General features: G+C 41.2%; 1 protein-coding gene across 2 annotated transcripts in view; it reads left to right on the forward strand.

Moving 5' to 3' along the window:
- RGL1 (ral guanine nucleotide dissociation stimulator like 1) overlaps nt 1-24,120 on the forward strand; it is a 289,540-nt gene that overhangs the window by 238,854 nt on the left and 26,566 nt on the right. For both annotated transcript variants that reach the window (XM_023203464.3, XM_023203463.2), the window contains exons 5-11: nt 2,532-2,716; nt 5,719-5,843; nt 6,652-6,867; nt 10,474-10,577; nt 14,069-14,153; nt 19,806-19,895; nt 22,135-22,221. In XM_023203464.3, the coding sequence (XP_023059232.1) occupies nt 2,532-2,716; nt 5,719-5,843; nt 6,652-6,867; nt 10,474-10,577; nt 14,069-14,153; nt 19,806-19,895; nt 22,135-22,221 (892 nt within the window). The remainder of the gene's footprint in view (nt 1-2,531; nt 2,717-5,718; nt 5,844-6,651; nt 6,868-10,473; nt 10,578-14,068; nt 14,154-19,805; nt 19,896-22,134; nt 22,222-24,120) is intronic.

The following is a 24,120-nucleotide window of genomic DNA, read 5'->3' on the forward strand; positions in this document are numbered from 1 at the left end:
TTCTTTCTTTCTTTCTTTCTTTCTTTCTTTCTTTCTTTCTTTCTTTCCTTCCTTCTTTCTTTCTTCTTTCTTTCCTTTCTTTCTTTCTTTCTCTCTCTCTTTTTCTCTCTCTCTCTTCCTCTCTCTCTCTGTTTTTTTTTGGAGACAGGATCCTGCTCTGTTACCCAGGCTACAGTGATCACAGTGGTGTAATCACAGCTCACTCCAGCCTCTATTTCTTGGGCACAATCAGTCCTCCCACCTCAGCCTCCTGAGTGGCTGAGACTACAGACGTGCACCACCACACCTGGCTAATTTTCTGTATTTTTTGTAGAGATGGGGTTTTGCCACGTTGCCCAGGCTGGTCTTAGACTCATGGGCTCAAGCAATCCTCCTGTCTCAGCCTCCCAAAGTACTGGGATTACAGGTGTGAGCCACCACATCCAGCACATATTACGTATATTTAAATATGTATACATATCCACAGAAAAGCCTAGAAGGATATATTCCAACAGTTAACAAAAGGTCCTGGGGATGGGATTAAGATGAAGGGAGAGAGTGGGTATTTCGCTTTTTTAGTTTATATACATTTGTAAGACTTACTTTTTGGAATAAATAATGAGTTTTATCATAATTATTAAGGATCACAGGCATTTAAGAAGTAAGTAATATATTAGCATCACTGACTCTTACCTGTAATTTTGTGTTTCTGTCTGGGTGTCTTTTCAGTGAAACACTGTCTTCTTGTTAGGCTGCTGCTGTTTTTGACTTGAGTATATGATGTGAATTATCACCTCTTCATATCTGTTTTTCCATCAGTGTCGTCATAAGAGTATCTTTTCACTGAAATATTAAGAAACATTAAGCTAGTGGTATTAATTAGATTAATTCATCCCTCTTTTTAAAGGTACAAAACTCTTTCTGTAAAAGTCAAGCTGATGTATGCAAATATCAGGTTTTCAATTAATTTCTTCTGGCTTTCTGGAAGGAAGTGAAATTATTGTTTATAATTTCATTTAATCTGGACTAAATGTTTGGAGTATTGAATTATTTCTATGACTTTCATTTGATGGTTTTACATATCTACTTTAGATGCAGATAATTGAATATTATAGTTCCAATTGCTTTAACATTCCACATTAGTGAAACAATGATGTACACCATAGTGAAAACAGTAACGCATTTATTTTCCTTCTGTTTGTACTTCAATTCCAAAAGTTAAGCATTAAATTGGCTTTAGTCATACTTATGCTTTGATGATAGTCCAACTTCTTGGTGTGAAATCAAGATGTGAAGAAAGTTAGACACACCTGTGAAAGCCCAGCTTTCAGTTTCACACATGTGGGTAATAACTTAGTCCAGTTATAGTTTAACTAAAAAAAAAACAATTTGTTTGAAGTATAATTAGATGATAATTTTAAAATGTGCTAAAAAATTCTTTTTGGCTGAAAACTTTTGATAAAGTGTTTAGTTAAGATGAGGTGTTGTGTCTCTGTCAATAAAATATGCATGGATTAATTTATAGTCCCTGTCATCTTCTCCAGCCTTCAGCAGTGAATATGCCTGGACTGTATGGGGTGACTGCTTGCTAGGCAGGCAGAGTATTCTGTTCTTCTCCTTGTCTGTGGCATTTGATTGAGTCAGGAGTGTTGGTAAAGTCCTCTTTGAAGATGAAGCATAGAATAACAGCACTCAAAACATTTTATTCTTTTTATCCTTCAGCTATTTGTCTCTTGCCTTCAGTGAGTGGCTGCCGCTAACCTAAAGACAACATGCTGTGTTATCACTAACATACTGGAGGGAGCTGTGCACACACAAATGATCCAGTCTCTTTTTGTGCCCTGGAAGCTTGTCTTCCCCAAGGTGGACTCTGTGTGATCCACGGAGCCATCAGAAGAAATCACCTTTGCTTATCAAGTTTTTCTTCTTTATCTTTTAAAGATATAACTTCGCTACCTACTATTTCTCGTACTTGAAATATATTCTCCTCATTGTAATTTGAGAAACAAAAGGATAATTTTATGAGAACATTTTCAGTGTTCATGCTGAAGCCCTGGTGATCCTTGTCAACTTGAATTTATGCATTTTTCTTTCCAAACTCAGGCACTTCCTTTAATCAGATGGATTTCTGGCCTACCGGCAGTCAGTTATTTCCTAACATATTAGGTGGCAGATTTTGTGGGATTTAATTTGAGCATAATCTTATTGTGTACAGATTGCTTTGAAGTTTCTTCAGGACTCACTAAATCTTCTACACATCAGTTTTTCTGCCCTGTATGGGTTTTTCCAAAGTTTAGCCTCCTTAAAACAAACAAACAACAACAAAAATACATTATCAGCTTCACTGCAGCACTCCACTTAAAACAATAAAGTTTAGTTTGTTTTCAAGTGCTTTAAATCCATTGATGTTTCTAGGAACTTTTGGATGAATGATCTGTTGACCACCTACCCAAGTTTCCCGAGGTGCCCCTGGGGTCTGCCCTGGTGGCCAGGGATTATTTTGCCTCCCCACAGCCAGTTGGGTGCAGTGACTCTCCATTTCTCTTTCTCAGTGCAATCGCTTCAATACTGAGGGCCTGGCTTGACCAGTGTGCAGAAGACTTCCGAGAGCCCCCTCACTTCCCTTGCTTGCAGAAACTGCTGGATTATCTCACAAGGATGATGCCAGGCTCTGACCCAGAAAGAAGAGCACAAAATCTTCTTGAGCAGTTTCAGAAGCAAGAAGTGGAAACTGACAGTGAGTACTTGCGTGTTCGCAGTACAAGGCTAGATTCTGATTCTCCGGCCTCCACGCTGGAGAAAGGTTCTCTCTGTGCTCGCTAATAGGAAACCTTAGTACCCTCAAAACAACATGCTGCTGGAGGATTGGCTTGGGTATAAAATTCTCAAGGTTACTGAAGGACTAATTATAGAGCCTAGAATTTTAGACAGAGAAGGGGATTTTCAAGACTACCTAGTCTGGCTCCCTCATTTTATGGATGAGGAAACTGTGGAAACTCCAGCTCAGAAAAATTAAGTAATTTCCTGGGGTTTCTTCTGTTACCAAGAAGAGGGTCTCCTTGATGAACTTTAATCTTCCCTTACCAACATGTACCATGCTGAACCTGAATTTGCATTTTATTACCTGCTTAATGGCTCCTTCTATCCTTCCATCACAACCACCCCCATCTAGCAGTCAAGGAATGAAGTCCAGTTCTGATCCTGCCCTCCCAAAAGCTTGGAAAAGGTGTTCGTCCTTCAGTATGGAAAAGCATCACTGTAGCGGGTCCCCTGCCAGTGCGGATTACCGTCATTTAGCATCTCTAAAGGCCTCATCAAAGAAGTTTCTGTGGCTGTTTTTCCCTGTTTGAGGAACTGACCTCCTGTTTTCAAGGACAAAGGAAAGGCAACCACTGCAGGTCATGAGGTGCTTGGAACTATTAGGCTTTGAAGAAAGTCAGAAACAGGCTGGGACAGGCTTCCAGTGTGACGTTGTATCCCCTCACTGGGGTGCTGGGTGACAGTTGCCATGGTGGCTGACCCACTTGGAGCTTCTGACAGGCATTTCCCTGAAGGGATGCCTGACTTCATCAGTGAGGGAAAGGAAATGTTCCTCAGAACCAATAAGGAAAAGCTGCATCGGCTCCAAAGAAAATAGACCTAAATTCCAAACAATACCTGCTGAATTTCTTATGGATGGGGGACCCAGAGAGAGGGAAATGCAGTTGCATCATTGGAAGCTGACTGCCAAATACTCTATATCTCAGATGACTTCATCTGCCAGGAATGTTTGAATACCAGGGGCACTCCTCCAGCTGCAGACCTCAGCTCCCTTCAGGGCCTCCATGCCTGGCTTTGTGCTGGAGTGGAAAACGCTGTGTTGGAGCCCAGCTCTCCCCACTGGGGCTGCCCCTGGCTCTGAGCCTAATTGGGGGAACCGGTGGGACCAGTCATTCATTGTTTCCAATACAGGGACTGCAAGGCAGAGCTCATTTGGCAGGCTGAGGCAGGGGAGAGGGAGATTGCCTCAGTTCCCATGTGCTTGTTTTACCCAGTTTTACTCCTGCAGAAGAAGCAAGCTCTCCTATATGTTTTTAAAAAGTAAAATTATGCTTCATGTTTTTACTTACCTCTGGAGGAGAATCAAAAGCAGAAAACAGTGAAGGCATGGACTATGCCCCAGAGAGAAAGGATCATGTAATCTTCATGCACAGCATCGTTATAGACACACATTGAGCTGCTGTGTTTGCTGAATGAATGAATGAATGAATGAATGAATGAATGAATGAATGGAAAGATCAAGCCTTAGCACATACCCTCCTCCTTGATTGCAGTGGGTTAGGCTCTGCATTGCAGGGCAACTGGGATATGTGTATGTATTTGTTGACAGGGTAGGGGAGAGGCCCTTTCTGAACCTATATTTGGGATCCCAAGTTTCTAATTACTCCACTAAATGAAACAGTGCCAGAGTTGTATGGAGGAAGAATTATGAAATTAGATTGCTTAACATCCTCCATGTCACGGGGTTTTAGCTTCCTTTAGCTTGTACCTGTTTGTGTCGCAGACTCCGGGGATAGGCAGTGATCCCCTCCTACGTTCTCCGGTCATAATCCAACCCCATTCGCATCTGGACTTTCAAGTCCAGGGTAGAGGGCAATCCTTAAATCACATACCTGCCACCAGCGTAGACAGATACCCACATGCTGCCCCAAAGGGGAAGTGGTGTAGGGTCCACTCTCAGAAGCTCCTTTTCCCTGGAAAATGAAGAAAAGCCATTGTGACTTAATCCAAGATGCCCAATAGTCTTTAATTCTACAAAGAAAGAAAGAAAAGGCTCAAAATATAGATGTTCTGGGGGAGTAGTAACATGCTGATTTACATTTCTGCTAAGTTATAACTGAATGTAACTAGAGTTTTCTTTCCTTGAGAACAGGTTTGACAGGAAGCAGTGCGAGGAGTGTGAAGGGGCTGAGGTTGGGAAACAACCCGAGCAGTGGGGAAAGCTTCCAGGAAAGGAAGGCTGGGGATTTAAGTCAGAAAAACTTCATCAAATTTCAGTCTTTCCAAATGGAGACTGGAGGTCCTGTTCCAGGTGTGGGCTCTTCTGCTTTTTATTCGGAGTCCTGGGTATGGATTTTCTCCATGCTGTGTCCTATGTAATTTGCTAATTGATGATCTTGTCTGTGATAGGTTCGGGTGGATTTAGTTGAAGACTGTTCTGCTTCATGCATTCTTAGCTTTGGGTGGAAGTTGGAAGTGACTGAACATTTTGAGAATTTTGAGGGCTTCGTCAGCATTTCTAACACCAAAATGGCTCGTTTTATTGCCCAAGTCTGACCTGCCTTCATGACGAGTCCTTCCAGGCTTCTGGTTATAAGTCGCCCAGCAACCAAGAATTGCATGGTTGGGGTTTAGGAGTTAGTTGGATTAGTCCTGGAGCTGATCTGATCAAAGAGTTTGCAAGAGCCCTAGACGAAGGACTCTCTCTAGACTTTGCCTATCCTGGTTCTGTCCTTGGCTTAGGAGCCAGTGGTTTGTCAGAGTGAGAGCATGAGGGCTCTGATCTTAATAGAGAATCCAAGAACAAGCAGAGATGGGAAGATCTCCATTGCTCTTAGATGTGTTGTGCTTGTGGTTGTCTCCCTGGGAGTGTTCTGGAGGATTGGCCCTCTTCTTCCTAAATAAAAGAAGTCTGATGACTCTATAAGCAAGATTATATACACTGGCACCAAATTACTAATCTTTTCCATATGTGAACAGATGGGCTTCCCAACACGGTCTCCTTCAGCCTGGAAGAGGAAGAGGAACTGGAGGGTGGAGGGCCAGCAGAATTCACGTGCTTCTCAGAAGATCTCGTGGCAGAGCAGCTGACCTACATGGATGCAGTATGTCTTCTCTTTGTGATCCAGTGTACTTTCACTTAAAACATGGGAGAGTGATGGCACTGGTGCCCCAGAGAGAGCAGTGGGATAATGTGATTTTAAGTTTTTTTGAATCCCTGAGAGAGGCTGTGCCTGCAGGTGCAGAGTTAAGATGTGACTTGAATCAATCATCTGAATAATTCAGGCCTGAGCTCTTCTTGCAACTCTAGGAGAAGGTGCTTTTGGAGCTCAAGACACAGAGGGAAATAAGAATTCGAATCCCTGTGAAACAAAATCTGCCTTGTTCTGTGGGTATTTTTCTCCCTTTACACAAATATTTCAAGATCTGAACTGTTTATTTGGAGGACTGTAAAGGGATCAAAGTATAAGTTAGGATAAAATAAATTCACAGAATCCACATGTGATTGTATCTGGCTCCTCATTTCCACGTGTGCTTTCTGTACTTTTGAAGTTTGAATATTTTTATGAGCTGGACATATTTGAGTATGTCAGTCACATTGCAGAGGTCGGCGTTAGCTGATAAATACAAGAGGACTGTGAGGAGTTATTGTGGTAGCTTTAGCTCTTCTGCTTTACCACTTTTGAGAAAGCAGCGTGGAATATGGTGGAGATTTTCCTTCTAGTAAACATTATCGATGAGTATATTAATTATTTACTTTTGTCCGTTGAAATGGACACCATGAGGCAAATTGAGTAGAAAATGATTATTCGGGCATTCACAAAATTACCAATTTACAGATGACCCAGATGGCATGCTTTGCCATATGAAATGTCTGTGTTGTCCTTAAAGTCAGTTCCTCTTTTGTTCCAGCAACTCTTCAAGAAAGTAGTGCCTCACCACTGCCTGGGCTGCATTTGGTCTCGAAGGGATAAGAAGGAAAACAAACATTTGGCTCCTACGATCCGTGCCACCATCTCTCAGTTTAATACCCTCACCAAATGTGTTGTCAGCACCATACTGGGGGGCAAAGAACTCAAAACTCAGCAGAGAGCCAAAATCATCGAGAAGTGGATCAACATCGCTCATGTAATTGCCTTTTATAAAATATTCTTTGTGTTTGGTAGATGCAAGAGACTATTCCATCACTTTGTTTAAATGGTTTAGCTGTTTGGTTGAAAAGGCAGTCAAAAGACCATATATGAGAGCCCGCTGGGTTTTTGTTGTTGTTCCAGAGTAAGAAAAAAGTTGCCTTTCTAAGCTTGGCAGCTTATTTATTTTCCTCTATTTTAAAAAATTGGTCCCCTACTCACTTCTTCCCAGTTATGGGCTCTCATACTGCTACCTCTCCAGAGTAAGACATTCTGTCTGCTTTCCCCTTTGTATTCATGACAGACTGAGTGTTGGTTTCAGCACCATATTCAGTAAATATAAATGGATGGTCTGCATGTCAAAACAGACAGCTGTTCAACCCAGAGTGATTACCAATGCCCCCTCCTAGTACCTGGAGGCATTACATCTTCTGCAGTTTTGAAGAGCTGGTACTTTCTCAGAGTCCTGAATCTCTTTTCTAAAGGACTGAGACACTTACAGAGATCTCATATTAATCTGAAGTTGGAGGGGAAGAGTCTATTCCTAGGTCTGACTCACATTCTTCCGAGTGTTGGAGTCTAGTCTCTTGGATGAACTGCTTACATACCATGGGACCTCCCCTTCTCAGCATCTTATGTCATGACTGAGAAAATGGCAACAGTGTGCAGTCAGTGGGCCACCAAATATTTTGTGAACTCCTAATGTGTGTAAACCACAGTTACATGTACCTAGAGGACGTACTAGGATAGAGCATAATTGTTTGTTTACAGGAACCCATACTCAAACAAGGAAGTTAAGATACACTGGAATTATCTCAGCCTGAGGCAGTAGAGGAGTGGGGCCATGGGAGGTAAGCACTGTAAAAGTGGAGGAGAGAGGAATCATTTCTGATTGGGTGATCAAGGAAGGTTTCACAGACGAATTGACATTTGAAATTAACTTTGAATAACAGATAGGATTTTTGGTATTTGAAGAGTAGAGGGGTATTTTTTTTTCTAGGCAGAAGAAATTACATCAGCAAAATAATGATTGTGAAAAATTATGACTATGAAAATATAGTAATTTGTATTCTGGGCTCTATGGGTCAACTCTCAACCAAAACACATTTTGCTTTATATCCCCTTAAATATATTTTTCCTTCAGCACCTATCGATAGGGCATAATGTTACATTCTCTTTTGTTGTCTTTGATTAAAGAGCAGAGACACAATTGTGCCAGATAATTTGCCTTGTTTTGAGTCTTCAGGTAGTCTGTTATTGCAGACTTCTTAGTGTATGACAAAAGGCAGCAAGAAACAAAGAGTATAAGTTGCATAAACAACTTATTATATTTCTCCTATTCTAAATCGAGCTTACTGCTCAGCAAGTAAGAGATACAGAAGAAGTTCTGAGTGCGATATAGCGTGGAAGTTCTCTTTTTAGAATGATAAGGAATTTTTTTTTTTTTTTTTTTGCCATAAATGTCACAGCATGTCTCAAAAACAGACTGTCTACCCCAATTCATTCAACTACTTTGGCTATAGTGACAATATAACATCTGTATATATGACATAGTGGGGCTCCAGGGGTGACTTTTGGTCCAAATTGAATATAAATTGTGCATTATGTGGTAATAAGAAATGCAAGTTGAATCATTTGAAGTATATTTCAAATCCCATATCATGTGCTAATAATAAAGCCAAAGGCCTTTACTTTTTTTGGTGATATCACTTCCTAATATTGAGTATGTTGTATCTTTTGCAATTGTCTAGGGAAATATAATAAAATAATGAGACTCACGAGTGGTTTGCTACCAAGATTTAGTTTACTTTTCCTGCATTCATCGTAGTCAATTTCTATTGAAAGGATGTTTGAAAAAGAAAATTTTTCTGACTTAAAATGACTGTATTTTCTTGGACTGCCCTTAATGGTATGTTTTTACTTTTGCATCACATCTCCTGGAAGATGCCTCTTTTTCTAGAAATGGGGCCAGATGCCTTTTGTACTCTTTTAAACCCTTAGTTTAAACCTTTTTTTGAGTAATGTGTTCCATATGTTTATTTCAATTTGCATGATATATCTGTGCCTGAGTTCCTTTTTTTATTACCAGTTTCCTGATTTTTAGAATATAACTTTTGTGAACCTTTGTTGAACCATGCTCCCATAGGCTTAGTTTCCAGATTGCAATTCAGAACATTTCCCTTGTTCTCTGTCTCTTCCCCTCCTTCCCTCCCTTCCCCCTTCCCTTCCTTCCCATCCTTCCCTTCCCTTCCCTTCCTTTCCCTTCCCTTCCCTTCCCTTCCCTTCCCTTCCCTTCCCTTCCCTTCTTTCCTCTCTTTCTTTGTTTCTCTCTTTCTCTCTCTTTTTCTCTTTATATCTTTCCAAATAAGGGGAGGACATTGAGGCATTTAAAAAGGGTGGACATGACTTTTATTAAGTACTTTGGCATTTACCCTAAAGAAAACGTTTGAGGGTTTGTTTGGCATAGTTTTCAGTGTCCAGATTTTGGCATGCTAACTTAGAGTGCTGTTTTTCCTTCATATTCAGGATTAACATTTCTTTGTGGAATGATTTCTCGAAGTGATTTACATTTGTACCCAATCACTCTGGGACCTCTTACCTGAGATACTGTACACAAAGCCAAATACGTGCTCACATGGTGTACTCACTTGTAAACACTGGGCCTATTACACTGTCACGTGCCTGTATATGAAGCATCTCCTTTTACATAAGGCCTGGTCCACCCTCCTCACATTGCTACCTTCCCCTTGCCAGCCAAGAATGGGACTTTCTGTCTGTCTGTTTTGCTGTCCCTACTATTCAGTCACAGGACTTTGACTCCAAGGTCACTAACTGCTGATGCTATAGGATCCTTATGGTAGCTTAAGTTTAAATAGGGAGCCTCTCTCCTTACCCAGAAAATAGCATCCAGAATGTTTCCTGTTCTCTTTCTGTTTTGTTTTAAAACATTGCCAAAATGAATTTTATTTTAAAAGGCCAAGTTATTTTGGAAGCATTGAAGTACCAAGGTGTTTTTGAATGTTTATGGTTGCGGAACAGCCAATTTGAAACCAAATAAATGTGTATCAAAATATCCCCCTTGGCTAAGAGCATAAAAGCCAAAGTTCAACTTGTGGTGAATTTTTATTGCCAAATTATATACACCTCTGTGGACAAGGGTTGGTCATGAGATGTTTAATACCATCTGACCTCAGAGTGGCTGCTGCCCACCTCATTTTGTGGATCTAAAGAAGATCTAAAGTGTATATTTTTAGGACGTCTTTGTGCTTTCAGCAGAAGAAAGTTGCTCTTTCTAGCGTAGCTCTGTAGACTTACCTCCATTTGTGTTTTTACTAGGAAAGCTGGAAGCTATAAAACTGTAACAACAACGCAAAAAAATATATTGACGGGAGAAAAACAAGCATACTGTGCCAAAATCTATAAAGTGTTTCGATGACTGGGGTGGGAGGAAGGAGCCACTTTTTGATGTTTAGTATTTATACAGCTGCCTATTTAGTGGTAAGAATTCATAGCAGCTGTGATACCTCTGAAACAGGAAACCACCAAGTCACTGTAATATTGATAGTTAAATGTCTTTTATGTCTTTTAATCACTCCCCGTACAGGAATGTAGACTCCTGAAGAATTTTTCCTCCTTGAGGGCCATCGTTTCGGCACTGCAGTCTAATTCCATCTATCGGTTAAAAAAGACTTGGGCTGCTGTCCCAAGGTAAGTTCCCAAGTGTCTGCTCTACTTTTGTTTGGCCGGGATAATTAGTTGTTGCGACGGGTCCTCACCTTCAAAGCTCATATCGCATAACTAGAGAAACATATTTGAAATCCTCTGTGTGTTTCAGGCAGGGTGCGTCTTACACATAATCATTAATGACTTTTGAGGCAGGGCTCGTGCAGAAATCAAACTCATTCTAAGTATACCAAAGCCAAGGTTATTGGCTTTGGGGATGATCTGAAGGATGTGCTTATTATCTGGATTTTGAGGGATAAAGTCGTGGAGTGATGAAGTTACAGCAATTTGCCATTACTTCTGGTTATTTTTCAGACTCACTGCAAAGCCCTAAGCTATTTTAGGACTCAAGGGGTAATGTGTGCAGATAGGACATTAGTTCTTGATGTTCAGTAGGAAACTATTTAGTTGTCCTTTTAGTTTCAGCATTTTAAAAGCTATCTTATTGCCATTAAAAACCTTTAAATATTCTTTTCTAAGTACCTGAAATTATTAACTGGCCACATCCTATGCTGTTTTTCTTCATATTTCTTGGTGGAACCTTTGGAATAATTAACAACTCAATATACTGATTTTTGCACTACTACCATCTCTTCCATTTCTGGAACTTCACTGTAGATCAAAGAACTTTGTGCAAAGGAAGGAAAGGTGAGGGAGGGGGCAGTTCTGATTCTCTATCACTACAGATTTAGAGGCTGGGGATTGTGTTGTGAGTACAACTAGGCCAGTTACATTAAACAAGTCTGCCCAGGTTTGAACTAGTCAGGAATTTGGGCTACATCAGGGAAGAATGTATAAATTCTGTATGGTCTATACCACATATGGTATAGTCAGTTTCAGTTAGGAGGAGAGGGAGACCAGCTGGCTTCCCAGCCAGGCTGCCTTAGTGGGGCAGAATGGAAGGTCTGGGTCCTCAGTTTCATAAGTTTACTCAGAGTTGATCAAACCCTGAGGGACTGACACTGTTTGAATTTGCAAGAGTCCCAAGATGGTAAACCAGAGTTTCATAAAGTTATGCTGAAAAATGAGTGCCACAATCCTCAAGCTTGCTGATAAGCACATATTCTCATTCAGGGGATAGTCTACTTGGTGTAAGCCAAATTATTTATTAGGTGATTCTTTGATAAGTAAAAAGAAAAAAATAAAATGGATGTTTATAATGCCTTACGTTACAGAGCTGTAGAAGCCACAGCTACTTGAACTCCAAAGCTCGTGCTTTGTTTATGACACCAATATCTATCAGTAGAAGAACTGGCAGGCTTTTCAAAGACCAATGCAATTTTCATGATTATTACCCTTTTCTTGGGTTCTTTCTTCTCTGTTTTGAATAATCAAGGTGATTGTGTGTATTAAAGAGAGAATAGTTGGTTGATTTTCCTGTGCACACATTTCTCCTTAAGAACGATGGGATCATATAAAATCATTACTTGATAGACCCTGGTGAAATACGATGGGAAAATCAGAAGCATGCAGTGTCCCCGCCCTCCAACCTCTACTTCACCTCCTCTTTCCCTTATCACCACTCCCCACTCAACTGTAGTATCAAAAACAAAGGGACAGTCAAGTGTTAAAATGCAGCCTTACTCGACTGATTGCAGCCTTGTCTGATTGCCACGAAAGGTAATTCTTTGGTTGTTGAAAAAAGACCACTAAGGAAAGTCATGTAACCAGCCTAAGATTTCTTCCACAGCAAGTTTGAGACTAAAACATGAGCAAAAAAATTAATGGACTTGTATCTTAGTCTCCTTGGTTGCCATATGAAAAGATTTCTTCTAGCTGGATTTTAAAACTATTTTCTAAAGACAACTGAAAAACCCTCTAAGCTGCATTCTGTATAACATATGTTTCTGGTTTGTTTCTTAGTTGGTTTGTATGTGTTTTAGCAAGGACACTACAGAAGTGTCACAGTTCCTTAGAGAACACACTTCTATATCAGCTTCACATGTTCTCTATTGCTAAATTCAAGGAACAGGGTTAAGATAACTTATTTGGACATGGTGCATCTATACAGTGGAATATTTTGCAGGCATAGAAGGAGTGTAGTACTGATACATGGTGTAACATGAAGGAATCTTGAAAACATGCTAAATTAAAGAAGCCAGCCACAGCAGCTACACATCATATACTTGGACTTGTATATGAAATGTCCAGAATCAGCAAATCTGTGGACACAGAATGTAGATCAGTGGTTACCTAAGTCTGGGACTGGGAGGATGGTAGGGTCACAGGGTGATAGCCAAAGGATAGAAAGTTTCTTCTTGAGGTGACAAAATATTCTAAAATTGATTATGGGGATGACTACTCAACTCTGTGAATATACTAAAAAGCATTGGACTGTGTACTTCAATGATATGTGGATTATATCTCAATAAAGCTGTTATTTAAAAAAAAGAAAAGAAAAAAGATATCTTATTTGGTTATCACTTTCCCTATAATCCTTCACATTTGTCACTTTAAGTAGACAGAGAGGATACCTATTCATTTAGGGCCACATATAGTTAATTTTGAAATGATTTTCTCCAAATATGAATAGCTTAATGGTTTTCTTTATTATTTAGAGTAATATTACACTCACTATAAAACAAACAGGCTCTTAATAATATGTTTTTGTCATCATAATGAAAATGTTGCATAAATAGTGATATTGCCCCTGTTAATTCTTTGTCTTCAGAATCATGGACCCATTAACCCTGGACGATGTGTAGAGAAAACCACGAGGCTCACAGAGATGTAGTATCCTGGAAAGGGAGAGGGCAGAGCAGATGCTTTGCATATGTGGTTTCACTCACTTTCCCAGCAGTCCCATAAAAGCGCTGTCATATTTCCCTTGTAGAGATGAGAAAATTGAAGCTCAGGAAAGTTAAGCAGCTTGTCCGGGATCATTCAGATAGTGAGTGGAGAGTTGCAACTGGAACTCACCACCTCTGGTTGCAGAGCCCATCCCGGTTCCACCATTCTCCTCTGACTCTGGGAGTAGGAATAGTGGCCTGTGAGCCAGAAAATTTGGCTTCCATACCTGCAACTCTTGGCAGTTATTCGTGGAAATTTGGGAAAATCCCTGGTTCTGGCATCTTCATCTCTAAACTTAGGGGCCTGGCCAAGATGACCTCTCAGATCTGTGGGCTCTGTGTGTGTTGCTAACAGTCTTTTTTTTTTTTTTTTTAAACTCACTGACAAGAAGATGTCCTAATTGAACAACTTGATGCCCCAATTGAATAATGCTTTTTTATGATTATAATATGCATTGCTAGGGAAATATACCCCTCTTCACACGGGTGGCCAAGTCCACCTTAAAAGAAATAAAAAGTCACCTCACATAAAAAAATTCATGGGCCTCGTCTGTGCTTACAGTACCCACCCAACCCCGAGAGGAGTACAATCACTCCTCAGACATGCGTCCTGAAGACAGCTGGGCCTAAAGTGTCGGGTTATTCCTAACTCTTCATTGTTAATATTTTCGTAATCCCTTTTCATAGAGACCGAATGCTGATGTTTGAAGAACTTTCAGATATCTTCTCAGACCATAATAATCATTTGACCAGCCGGGAACTACTGATGAAGGTGAGGCTCTTAGTGAGGGTGCTGGGTAGTGCTTAATAGCTCTGGAATCCATTCAAGGAAGAGTAGCATGAGGGCTCCTTAAGTTCCTTCAACCCCAAAGAAAGCCTAAAGTAACTAGAAGGCAAAAATTTTTTAAAATGCAGAATCTAAGAAACTTGGGGCTGAGAAAATTCTAAGTCCAGTTGAGCTCTCTCTTTCTACCTCCCTTAGCTTGCCTGTTATGCAAGCAGATTGTGAAACTTGAGTTCATATGCGTATGTACCTCCTTAACAAGCTACTCTGCAAATACCAAGTGCTGGCAGTTAGGTGGGTGAGAGGCCCTGGAATATTCCTTCTCAGCAAAACATCTAGAATGACAGAGGCCAAGCCTGCCTGCAATTCCACATCCTTTATTTGGACTAAATTGCACAATCTGTCAGTCAGCAGTATTTATTGAACACCAAATAAGTGCTGACTTCTGAATGACACACTAGGTAAAGATATAGCTTAGTTCATTTTATCTCTCCAGACATTTGTTGAATGCCTAATATTTGTAAAGCTTTGAACTTGCCTCTAGAAATATGAAGATGAGTAACACAAACACTGTTTCCTGGAGTTTACCTTCTAATTGGGGTATACAGACACTAAACAACAAGAATAAACGGTCAAATAAAGACAACTAACAGGTTGTGAACAACCATCAGAGGGGGACTAGCATAGACCAAATATTATCCTCATAGTCTTTCTATAAAGTAGATTTTATCACCATCATTTTGTAGATAGCCAGGACTCAGAGAGGGTAGTAACCTGCCCTAGGGCATACAACCAATAGGTGGTAGAGCTAAAATATGAATGTATCTGGTGAGACTCTAAAACCTGTGCTTTTATCACCAAGGCAAAGCTATTTCTTCTGACCTTTCTGGAGTAGGGTGCAGGATGGATCAGGTCCAGCTTCATAGAGAAGGTAAATTAGTAGTTCAATAAATATTGGTTGAGCACCCACTAGGTGTTGGAGATGTAACCATATTAAAGGCAGTGTTTGATCTTAAGGGGATTACAGTCTCATGGGAGAGGTAAAACATTTATAAAATAGTGTGATATGTCCTACCATAGGGGAAAGTCCTGAACTGGGCAATCAAAAGTTGTGATTCTTATCCTTAATCTCCTTTTCTATAAATGGGAGCCAATCAGAATATTTCGTCTGTTGACTTCATAGAATTGAAGATTCACTGTGGTAAAATACTTGAAAGTGCTATGCAAATATGTTATTTTTTGTATTTGGTGAGCTATATTCATGTAAAACCAAAGTATGCATAACAAATGAAAATGAATAGAGAATAAGCTGCATGTTTGAGCTTAGGGAAGATAGTTGGAGTAGGAGTGAAAATAGGTAGAGGTGGGGTTAGTGAGAAAAGGCATCCAGGTGCTAACTCTTAGGTTAGTCAATCCTGTAAGGGCATTTGTTACGGTCTTCATGACTGTTTCTGTCCTATGTCCTGCTTATCCTTCATGTTTCAGTGTAGGCTCCTTTTCTGGAAGCCTTCCTTCATTCTCAGGTCTGATTAGGTGCCTTCCCCTGTGCTCCAGGAGAAGCTGTCATTTCTCTGTCCTGGCACTTATCACATGCTCTATTGCAATTGCCTGTCTCTCTACTGGTCTATAGGCCTCTTGCAGGCAGGGGCTGTATGTATCTTTTCACTTTGTATCCGTAAAGTCCAACCAGTGCCTGGCATGCAGTAAGCGTTCAGAAGCTATTGTTTGGCTGCATGAATTGATGGGTCTTATCATTCACATGACTTTTTAACAATTGCCCACTGTTAGCCCTTCTTAGAGTAGGTGATATGAGCAGGGCAGTACGTGCTGATGTCTGACTTTGGATTTGGACTACCTGATTAACTGCACACTAAACAATGATTGCTGAGATCGTGTTACTCCCTGCTTCACATCCCCCTGGCTTTGCATACTTTAAATGGAAACCCATCTGGCTGGAAGGAGATGGCTTAGTGGTCTCCCTGTCAGCAGTACGAAGCTAGACTAACTGGAGCCACACATTCAAATCCAAATAGCCCTGAGTCATCCTTCCAAAGTAGATAAATTGAACACTGAGCAGCTCATTGCCTGGTGGCAGCCTTCTGGCTGAAGGCTTAGAAGCAAAGCTATATCTAGACATTAAAGATCCCATAAACCTTTCTTAAATGCAGACGTTACCCCAGTACTCTAAATTAAATTTCTTACAGATATGACTCAGATTCCAAAGAAAGGAAAAACTTGGCTATGAATTCATACGGTCTGTGCATTATCATTAATGATAGTGAAATGCTTTGGGCAGTCCATGTATATCTGTAGGTCCCTTTCCAGTCATTTTTGTTAATCATTCTTCAAGTGAAGTGTCTAATTCTGAGTGTAAATTGTCAGCATTTTTTTTTTTAATGGAATCACAAGGTACTTAAGTTCTCAAAAGAGTCACTAGGAAAAACTACTGGCCTCTGTTTCTAATGTTACTCCTGGTTTTATACTGATTTACAGTTGGGTAATAGTATAATAGTTTTATTTTATTTTTTGTAGTGATGTAGTCTCACTATTTTTCTCAGGCTGGTCTCAAACTCTTGGACTCTTAGTTTTAAATGACCTAACTTCTCTTCTTCTGGGAAGATGTAATGTGCCACTTATAAAATATGGCCCAGGCAACATGATAATTAGCAAAAATCTGTGGTTTTCCTTTTAATTGTTTTTAAAAAATGTTTCATCTCCTCTTAAAGACTATCTTAAACCTGCTATGTCCTTATGATTTCTGAAACCTGGGTAATACTAGGCAGGTGAATTATAATCTGGAAATTTCAAAACGTCAGGAAAGAAAGCAGAATGCCACCAAATCTTGGTTCTCACGACTCTTGGTGAGAATTTTTTTCGGTTGACTTTATATAAAAGACTGCTGGAAAGCCCCAGAAATTCAACCCTGATGGAGACGTATGTTCAGTGACACTCCAAAACATGCTAAACTCAAAGTTAGAGCAAGAGCCCATTACAGCTGTGACAGTTCTGAGCTGTAATTGCTGGTAACTACTGAGCTTAAGTTAACCAACATTTATTGATATAGATCCAGAGTCTAGTAGAAAAGTTCCATCTAGACCTAGTAGAAGAGGGCCCTCTGAAGCCCGGGAACAGCATGGATGAGTGTAGCTGAACTCTGCTAAAGATGGATATAAAGAAAAGGTGAGACGTAAGCAAGCCATTTGCACTACAGAGATGGAGAGGGAAGAGAAGGACAGAGGGGGAGACAAAAGGAGAGAGAGAGGGAGAAGGAGATTGATGGAGGAAGAGGGAGATTTGGCGTTTATTCAAACATAGGTGGTGATTAAATTCATGAGATGGGATGGTGTTTCCAAAAACATGAATACAGCAAAAAGCAAGAGGATGACTTTGACAAGAAGAAGAATCATTAAGAAAATATGAAAACAGCAGAGGAGCCAGGGGGAGAGAATGAGTGATACAGTCACAAAAACCTATGAAAACTTTCAAGAAGGTTCGAGAGGTTGGTGTTGCGCGACATTGCAGAGTAGGAGATTTAGGGCTGAGGAAGGAAAAACTGAACTGCTGGATGTGGCAGATAAGTGGATTTTCAGTTGACACCTCATTTGGAATAATTGGGACTAGTCAGTCTTTTTAGATCTCTAGCAGGGATGGAATCTCATTCTCATGAAATCATAAAGTCATGGAATCAACCAGTCTTGTAGTTCCCCATCTCAGGTGTTTCTCTCTCCTGACTAATGAGAAGGTTGTCTTAAGTGCTCTTTTGAGATCCCTTTCACCCCTGTTATTCTGTGATTCTTAGGAACCTTTGAACTTTTCAGAAATCCTCTTTAGGAATTTTAGTCATGTCTGCAATAATTTCTGATACATTATTCCTCTGCCCATAACTGATATACTGGAGGGAGACCAGAAGGACCTACACACCGGAAAGAGGTGGGCACTCGTACTCAAGTCAGACATAATTGATTTCTCACTCTAAGCAAATTCTCAAAAATGTGGGAGGACTCACAACTATCTAGCATAGGAAAGGCGCATATTAGGCTGCTTTCTTTTTTTTAGAGGTGGGGTCTCACTATGTTGCTCCCGTTGGACTTGAACTCCTGGACTCAAGCAACCCTCCTGCCTCAGCCTCCTGAGTAGCTAGGATTACAGGCGCACACCACCATGTCTGGTATAGGCTATTTTCATCCATCCCTGGGAAAAACTATGAGTGGGAGATCATTAACTAGTAGCTCTCTTTATTATCATTTGTGATGGGAAGAACTTAAATAGATAATGAGTCACTGTGGGTTCCGTCCCAGTGGTGTACCTGGGACCTGAGTTAAGGCTGGTGAGAGATGGAGCATATTGGTGCTCTGTCACTATCAGCAAGACCAATGAAAAAAATCCTTTTGCAGTTTTACAGTAGTGGAAGGTCATGTGCTCTGGTAATACATAAATCTCAGGAAAAGTGACTAAGGAAAAACTAGCATAGAAGTTATGTACTACTGAATTGTGCCATTTACCCGCCATTCATGCAGTTCCTGGAAAATGAGAACTTAACAAGACCCCAAAACCACAAAACCAAAAGCACTTAATGTTCAGTCAGCAAACTCATGATTACTCATTATGTAGAAGAGTTTGTTGTTACAATAGACAGGAGGAGAGAAAGGGTAGCCATGTGTCCTCAGGCACCAGGAGGAAGGATTGATTTGTAAGAGTTTCAAACCTGAGAGGCAATTTAGAAGAACTGACTGGGGGCTGGGGATGTGTGAAAGTTCGGCTTTCATGGATTGGTCATGTATTACAATATCGGACTTCCTCAGAAAACTTCTGGTGTAAAAGTTTCATTTAGCTGAGAAATACTACAGAAGTAGTCCCTTTCTTTCACAGAATGCTGGCACATCCATGTCAGGCCAAGATCAATAAATCACAAATGTACAGAGGAAGTCGATCATTGTTTTCAGGATATCTGATTACTTTGAGTTTAATTTGGGGTCTGTAAAAGTGTCTTCATTTATGCGAATTGCCTGGCTTATATTGATGATTACTTTCATAACCAATTCAGGTCATCTTCTTACAAAGTAAGGGGAAGGCTGGGTGTGGTGGCTGGCTCACGCCTGTAATCCCAGCACTTTGGGAGGCTGAGGCAGGTGGATGATCTGAGATCAGGAGTTCAAGACCAGCCTGGCCAACATGGTGAAACCTCATCTCTACTAAAATATATATATATATATATATAAAACAAAATAAAATACAAAAGTTAGCCAGGTGTGGTGGCACATTCCTGTAATGCCAACTACTCAGGAGGCTGAGACAGAATCACTTGAACCCGGGAGGCAGAGGTTGCAGTGAGCTGAGATCGCACCACTGCACTCCAGCCTGGGTAACAGAGCGAGACTTCGTCTCAAAAAAAAAACGAAGTTGGGGGAAGAACAAGAAAATCCAAGTCCACCAGCCTCATTATAAATAGACAACTTGCAACAAGCCAGCCAAGTATTTGCATAATATATATTGTGAGAGCCTGCCAGTGGCCTCTTCATTTTGCATGGCATTCTGAGCGAGAGTTATGTAGGGTTGTGTGTGAGAAACTAGATGCCTCTTTACTTCTCTCCATTGTGGCATCCTGTATCAATTCCCTCTGTGTGCATTTCTGTTTCTTAGGAAGGAACCTCAAAATTTGCAAACCTGGACAGCAGTGTGAAAGAAAACCAGAAGCGTACCCAGAGGCGGCTGCAGCTCCAGAAAGACATGGTATGTCTGGCCCTCATCTTCCCTGACAGCTCACAGAGGAGAAGGGCCATTTGCGGCTGGGCTCCCACATGGCACTGGCACCTTCAGTCAACAGGGCACCCAGGTTTCCAGAAAGGGTCTCCCATTCTCTACCCCATTTGTTCTCAGCAGCCCTAGGAGGTCTATAGGAGAGAGATGATTACCCCCATTCAACCAGTAGGAAGTAAACACTGGGTTGCAAATCCTGTTTTCTGGCAAAGTTGTTTTCTGAAGGTGAGCGGGAGTTTATAGCAGGTAGACTTCCTCCCTCTTGCAGTCTCTTCCACCCCCTCCTGCACTTAGAAGCTGCTCCACCTTGGCCTGAGGGCCTCCTGAGCTTCCTACTGTAGTCATCTTCTGATACGTGGTGACCAAGGAGAAAGAGTGTCTTCTCCACAGGGCCCTGGTCGTTGTACTCAGAGATCCTTTCATTTGTTCTAAACCCTCTAGTCATTGCCCAGCTCTCCTTCCTAATCCCAAGGCTAACCATCTTTATAGTTTTCAATATTTAAAGGAGCGTCATGCCTCCCTCCTGAAGACTGAAAGATAGTTGTTATCAACTTTAACTTCACTTTAAACTTCTGACTGTTAGCATAAAGTATGGAAGACCAGAGGGAAGAGATTAGAGACTGACAAACTCTAAGTATTCTGCTTTAAGAGGATTTTCTCTTTCTTTGGAAAGCTGAGCATAAGTAAGAAGTGTTTTTGAATGATAGGACTCTTCTGCAACATGAAACCTATAAAACATTCACAGTGTTACAAACTTTTTTGGTTGTTCAAAGACAAGCTAAAAATAGCTGTTACCAAAAAATAGATTATTTAGGACAGGATGAGACCTTGTACACAGAATGGGAAGGACACACTGCAGCTGACAGTGAGTTCCTGAAGGACAAAACCCTCCTTGGTATGAACCTCACAAAGCAGTTCTGGCTGAGGAAGCAGCCAGCCTCATGTCAAGTAACCTGGCTTTACCCTGGTTGAGACTTTGGTTCCTGCCAAAATTTCCAGAATTAGCTCGATGGGATTTAGGATAAGGGATCCATGGGGACCCCTTTTTACTTTTCCTTTAGGATGGTTAGTGCCTTGGTGGCTTCGTGAAGAAGAGAGATGATTTTGAAGGAGATTTAGTGAAATGAATATAATGTATCCCTGCAGTTGTGGGTAGAAGTGCCTTCACCTTCATTTCCAACTTTTTATTCTGGAATAAGTGTAGATTTCCAGAAAAGCTGCAAAGCTGGAAGTTCAGTTTCCCTCATTGTTAACATCTTCTAAAACCATAGCACATTTGTCAATACTAAGAAACTGACACTGGCATAATGCTATTAACTACAATCCAGACTGTGTTTGGATTTTACCAGTTTTCCACTAGTATTTTCTTTCTGTTCCAGGACCCAATCCAGCATTTTGTTGTCTGTCATCCCAGTCTCCTCTGGTCTATGACAGTGTTTTCTTGACTGTTTTTTATTACCTTGATGGTCTTAAGGAGTCCATCCAGGTATTCTGTAGAATGTTCCACAGTTTTGAGGTTGTCTGCTATTTTCTAGTGATTAGACTGAGCTTCTGGATTTTTAGAAAGAATATCACAGAGTGCAGTGTCCTTCTCGTCATATCACATCAAGGAGTGAATGAATGGTTTCTGTGTGCCGTCTGGTGTCATGTTGATGGTGATACGAATGATGGTGATCTTTATTACTTGGTTAAGGTAGAGTTAGCCAGGTTCTCCCTTAGAAGTTACTGTTTTTCTGTTTCCTCCCTCTATTCTTTGAGGGTGAGTCACTAAGTCTAGCCCAAGGGGTCATTTTAATAGTGATGCCCCATACTTTTGTGGTACATACTTCTCTGTGTGCAACAGCCAGTGGTGAGACATTGACTATCCAGTACCATTCCAAACTACCAGGAGTGTCCCCATGCTCTGAAAGAGAACAGATATCCTTCTCATTTGAGCCAAAGCAAAACATAAACCCCACTGTCAACACTTTTGAACAGATGTGTATGATCTCCTGGCTTTGAGGCTTGGTTTTCATGATTTCACAAGTTAGACATTAGATGATGGAGTTTCTATCCTACTTGTGTAGAAATGTTAAAAATGTTATTCATGGAGGATGCACCACTGGCCCCCAGTTAGGCCTTAAATACATCCATTTGCTCCAGCTTGAAGATTCCTAAAACGCTTCAACTTTTCAATAACAATAAAGACAGTTTTGCTTTGGTTGCTCTTCAGGGTGTGATGCAGGGAACTGTGCCCTACCTGGGCACCTTCCTGACTGACCTGACCATGCTTGACACTGCCCTGCAGGACTACATCGAGGTGAGTTCCATGTGAGTGGTGTGATTGGGCCTGCAGCCTTCCTTCTCACTGGATACCCCAACGAGTAATTAACTTCTCTTAGTATCTTTTGAAGGTCCAAAAGTGCATGGCATTGTGCTAGCTGCTAGGAGGAATACAAAGAATAATACCAAACACTAACACCAGAAGTGGCTCAAAATCCAGTGGAAGCAATAATATATCAAAATAAGCAGTGAACAATAGTAATAATAGAAATTCAAACAAATGTGTTGAGAGAACATGGGAGATCACAATTATTATTATTTTTTTGAAATGGAGTTTTGCTCTTGTTGTCCAAGCTGGAGTGCAATGGCATGATCTTGGCTCACTGCAACCTCCGCCTCCTGGGTTCAAGCAATTCTCCTGCCTCAGCCTCCCGAGTAACTGGGATTACAGGCACCACCATACTCAGCTAATTTTTTGTATTTTTAGTAGAAACGGGGTTGGTCTCGAACTCCTGACCTCGTGATCTGCCCGCCTCAGCCTCCCAAAGTACTGGATTTACAGGCATGAGCCACCGCGCCCAACCTAATTTTTGTATTTTTACTAGAGACAGGATTTCACCATGTTGGTCAGGCTGGTCTTGAACTCCTGACCACAGGTGATCCTCCCACTTTGGCCTCCCAAAGTGCTGGGATTACAGGCATTGAGCCACCACACTCGGCCCACAATTAACTCTTATGAGGGGTTGTGATGAAAAGGGCTTATGAAGGAGTAGGTTTGGGTTTGAACAAGACTTTAAGGCCAGGCGCAGTGGGTCATGCCTATAATCCCAGCACTTTGGGAGGCCAAGGCAAGCGAATCACCTGAGGTCAGGAGTTCAAGACCAGCCTGGCCAACATGGTGAAACCCTGTCTGTATTAAAAATACAAAAATTAGGCTGGGCACGGTGGCTCACGACTATAATCCCAGCACTTTGGGAGGCTGAGGCGGGCAGATCAAGATGTCAGGAGTTCGAGACCAGCCTGGCCAATATGGTGAAACCCCATCTCTACTAAAAATACAAAAATCAGCCAGGCATGGTGACACATGCCTGTAGTCCCAGCTACTCAGGAGGCTGAGGCAGAAGAATTGCTTGAGCCCGGGAGGCGGAGGTTGCAGTGAGTCGAGATCGTGCCCCTGCACTCCAGCCTGGGCGACAGAGCAAGACTCTGCCTCAAACAAACAAACAAACATACAAACAAACAAACAAAACCAAAATACAAAAATTAGCCGGGCATGGTGATGGGTACCTATAATCCCAACTACTCTGGAGGCTGAGGCGGGAGAATCACTTGAACTTGGGAGGCGGAGGTGACAGTGAGCTGAGATCATGCCATTGCACTCCAGCCTAGGCGTCAGAGTGAGACTCGGTCTCAAACAAACAAACAAACAAAAAACCCCCTCAAGACTTTAATGTTGAGTAGGACTGCTTGGTGGGGTAGGGAGTTAGTCAAATTTGTGCTTTTTCAAACATGCTTTTCTTTTTGTGTTGCTGTTTTCTTTTGTATTGCTGTGGGGTATTTTTCTCTCTCCCTGTCTCTTTCTCTCTGTGTCCCCACCCTCTTCCTCTCTGTTCCCCTTCTCTACCCCCCTACTCCCTTCATCCCCCTCTCCTCTGAAAGGGAAAATACATGAAAACTCAGACAAACAACTTGTTAGTAGCAGCAATAAAATAATAAGTGAAGAAGAAATTTCAAATTTGAGATGAGATTGAAAGATTGCTTGTATATTTCCGCATATCCTACCCCCTGGTTATCATATGCAACCAGCCTGCTTTTACTGTATCTTAATTAGAAGAAGTAGAAGTTATTTTGCATAGATCTACCTACCTTTGGATTTGCCACAGTGTTGAGGACATGTTTATTCATTTTGTGTTTCCTGACCTCTGTGTCTCTTCAC

This window comes from Piliocolobus tephrosceles, chromosome 1, assembly GCF_002776525.5.
Source record: "Piliocolobus tephrosceles isolate RC106 chromosome 1, ASM277652v3, whole genome shotgun sequence".
In the NCBI taxonomy this organism is placed as follows: domain Eukaryota; kingdom Metazoa; phylum Chordata; class Mammalia; order Primates; family Cercopithecidae; genus Piliocolobus; species Piliocolobus tephrosceles.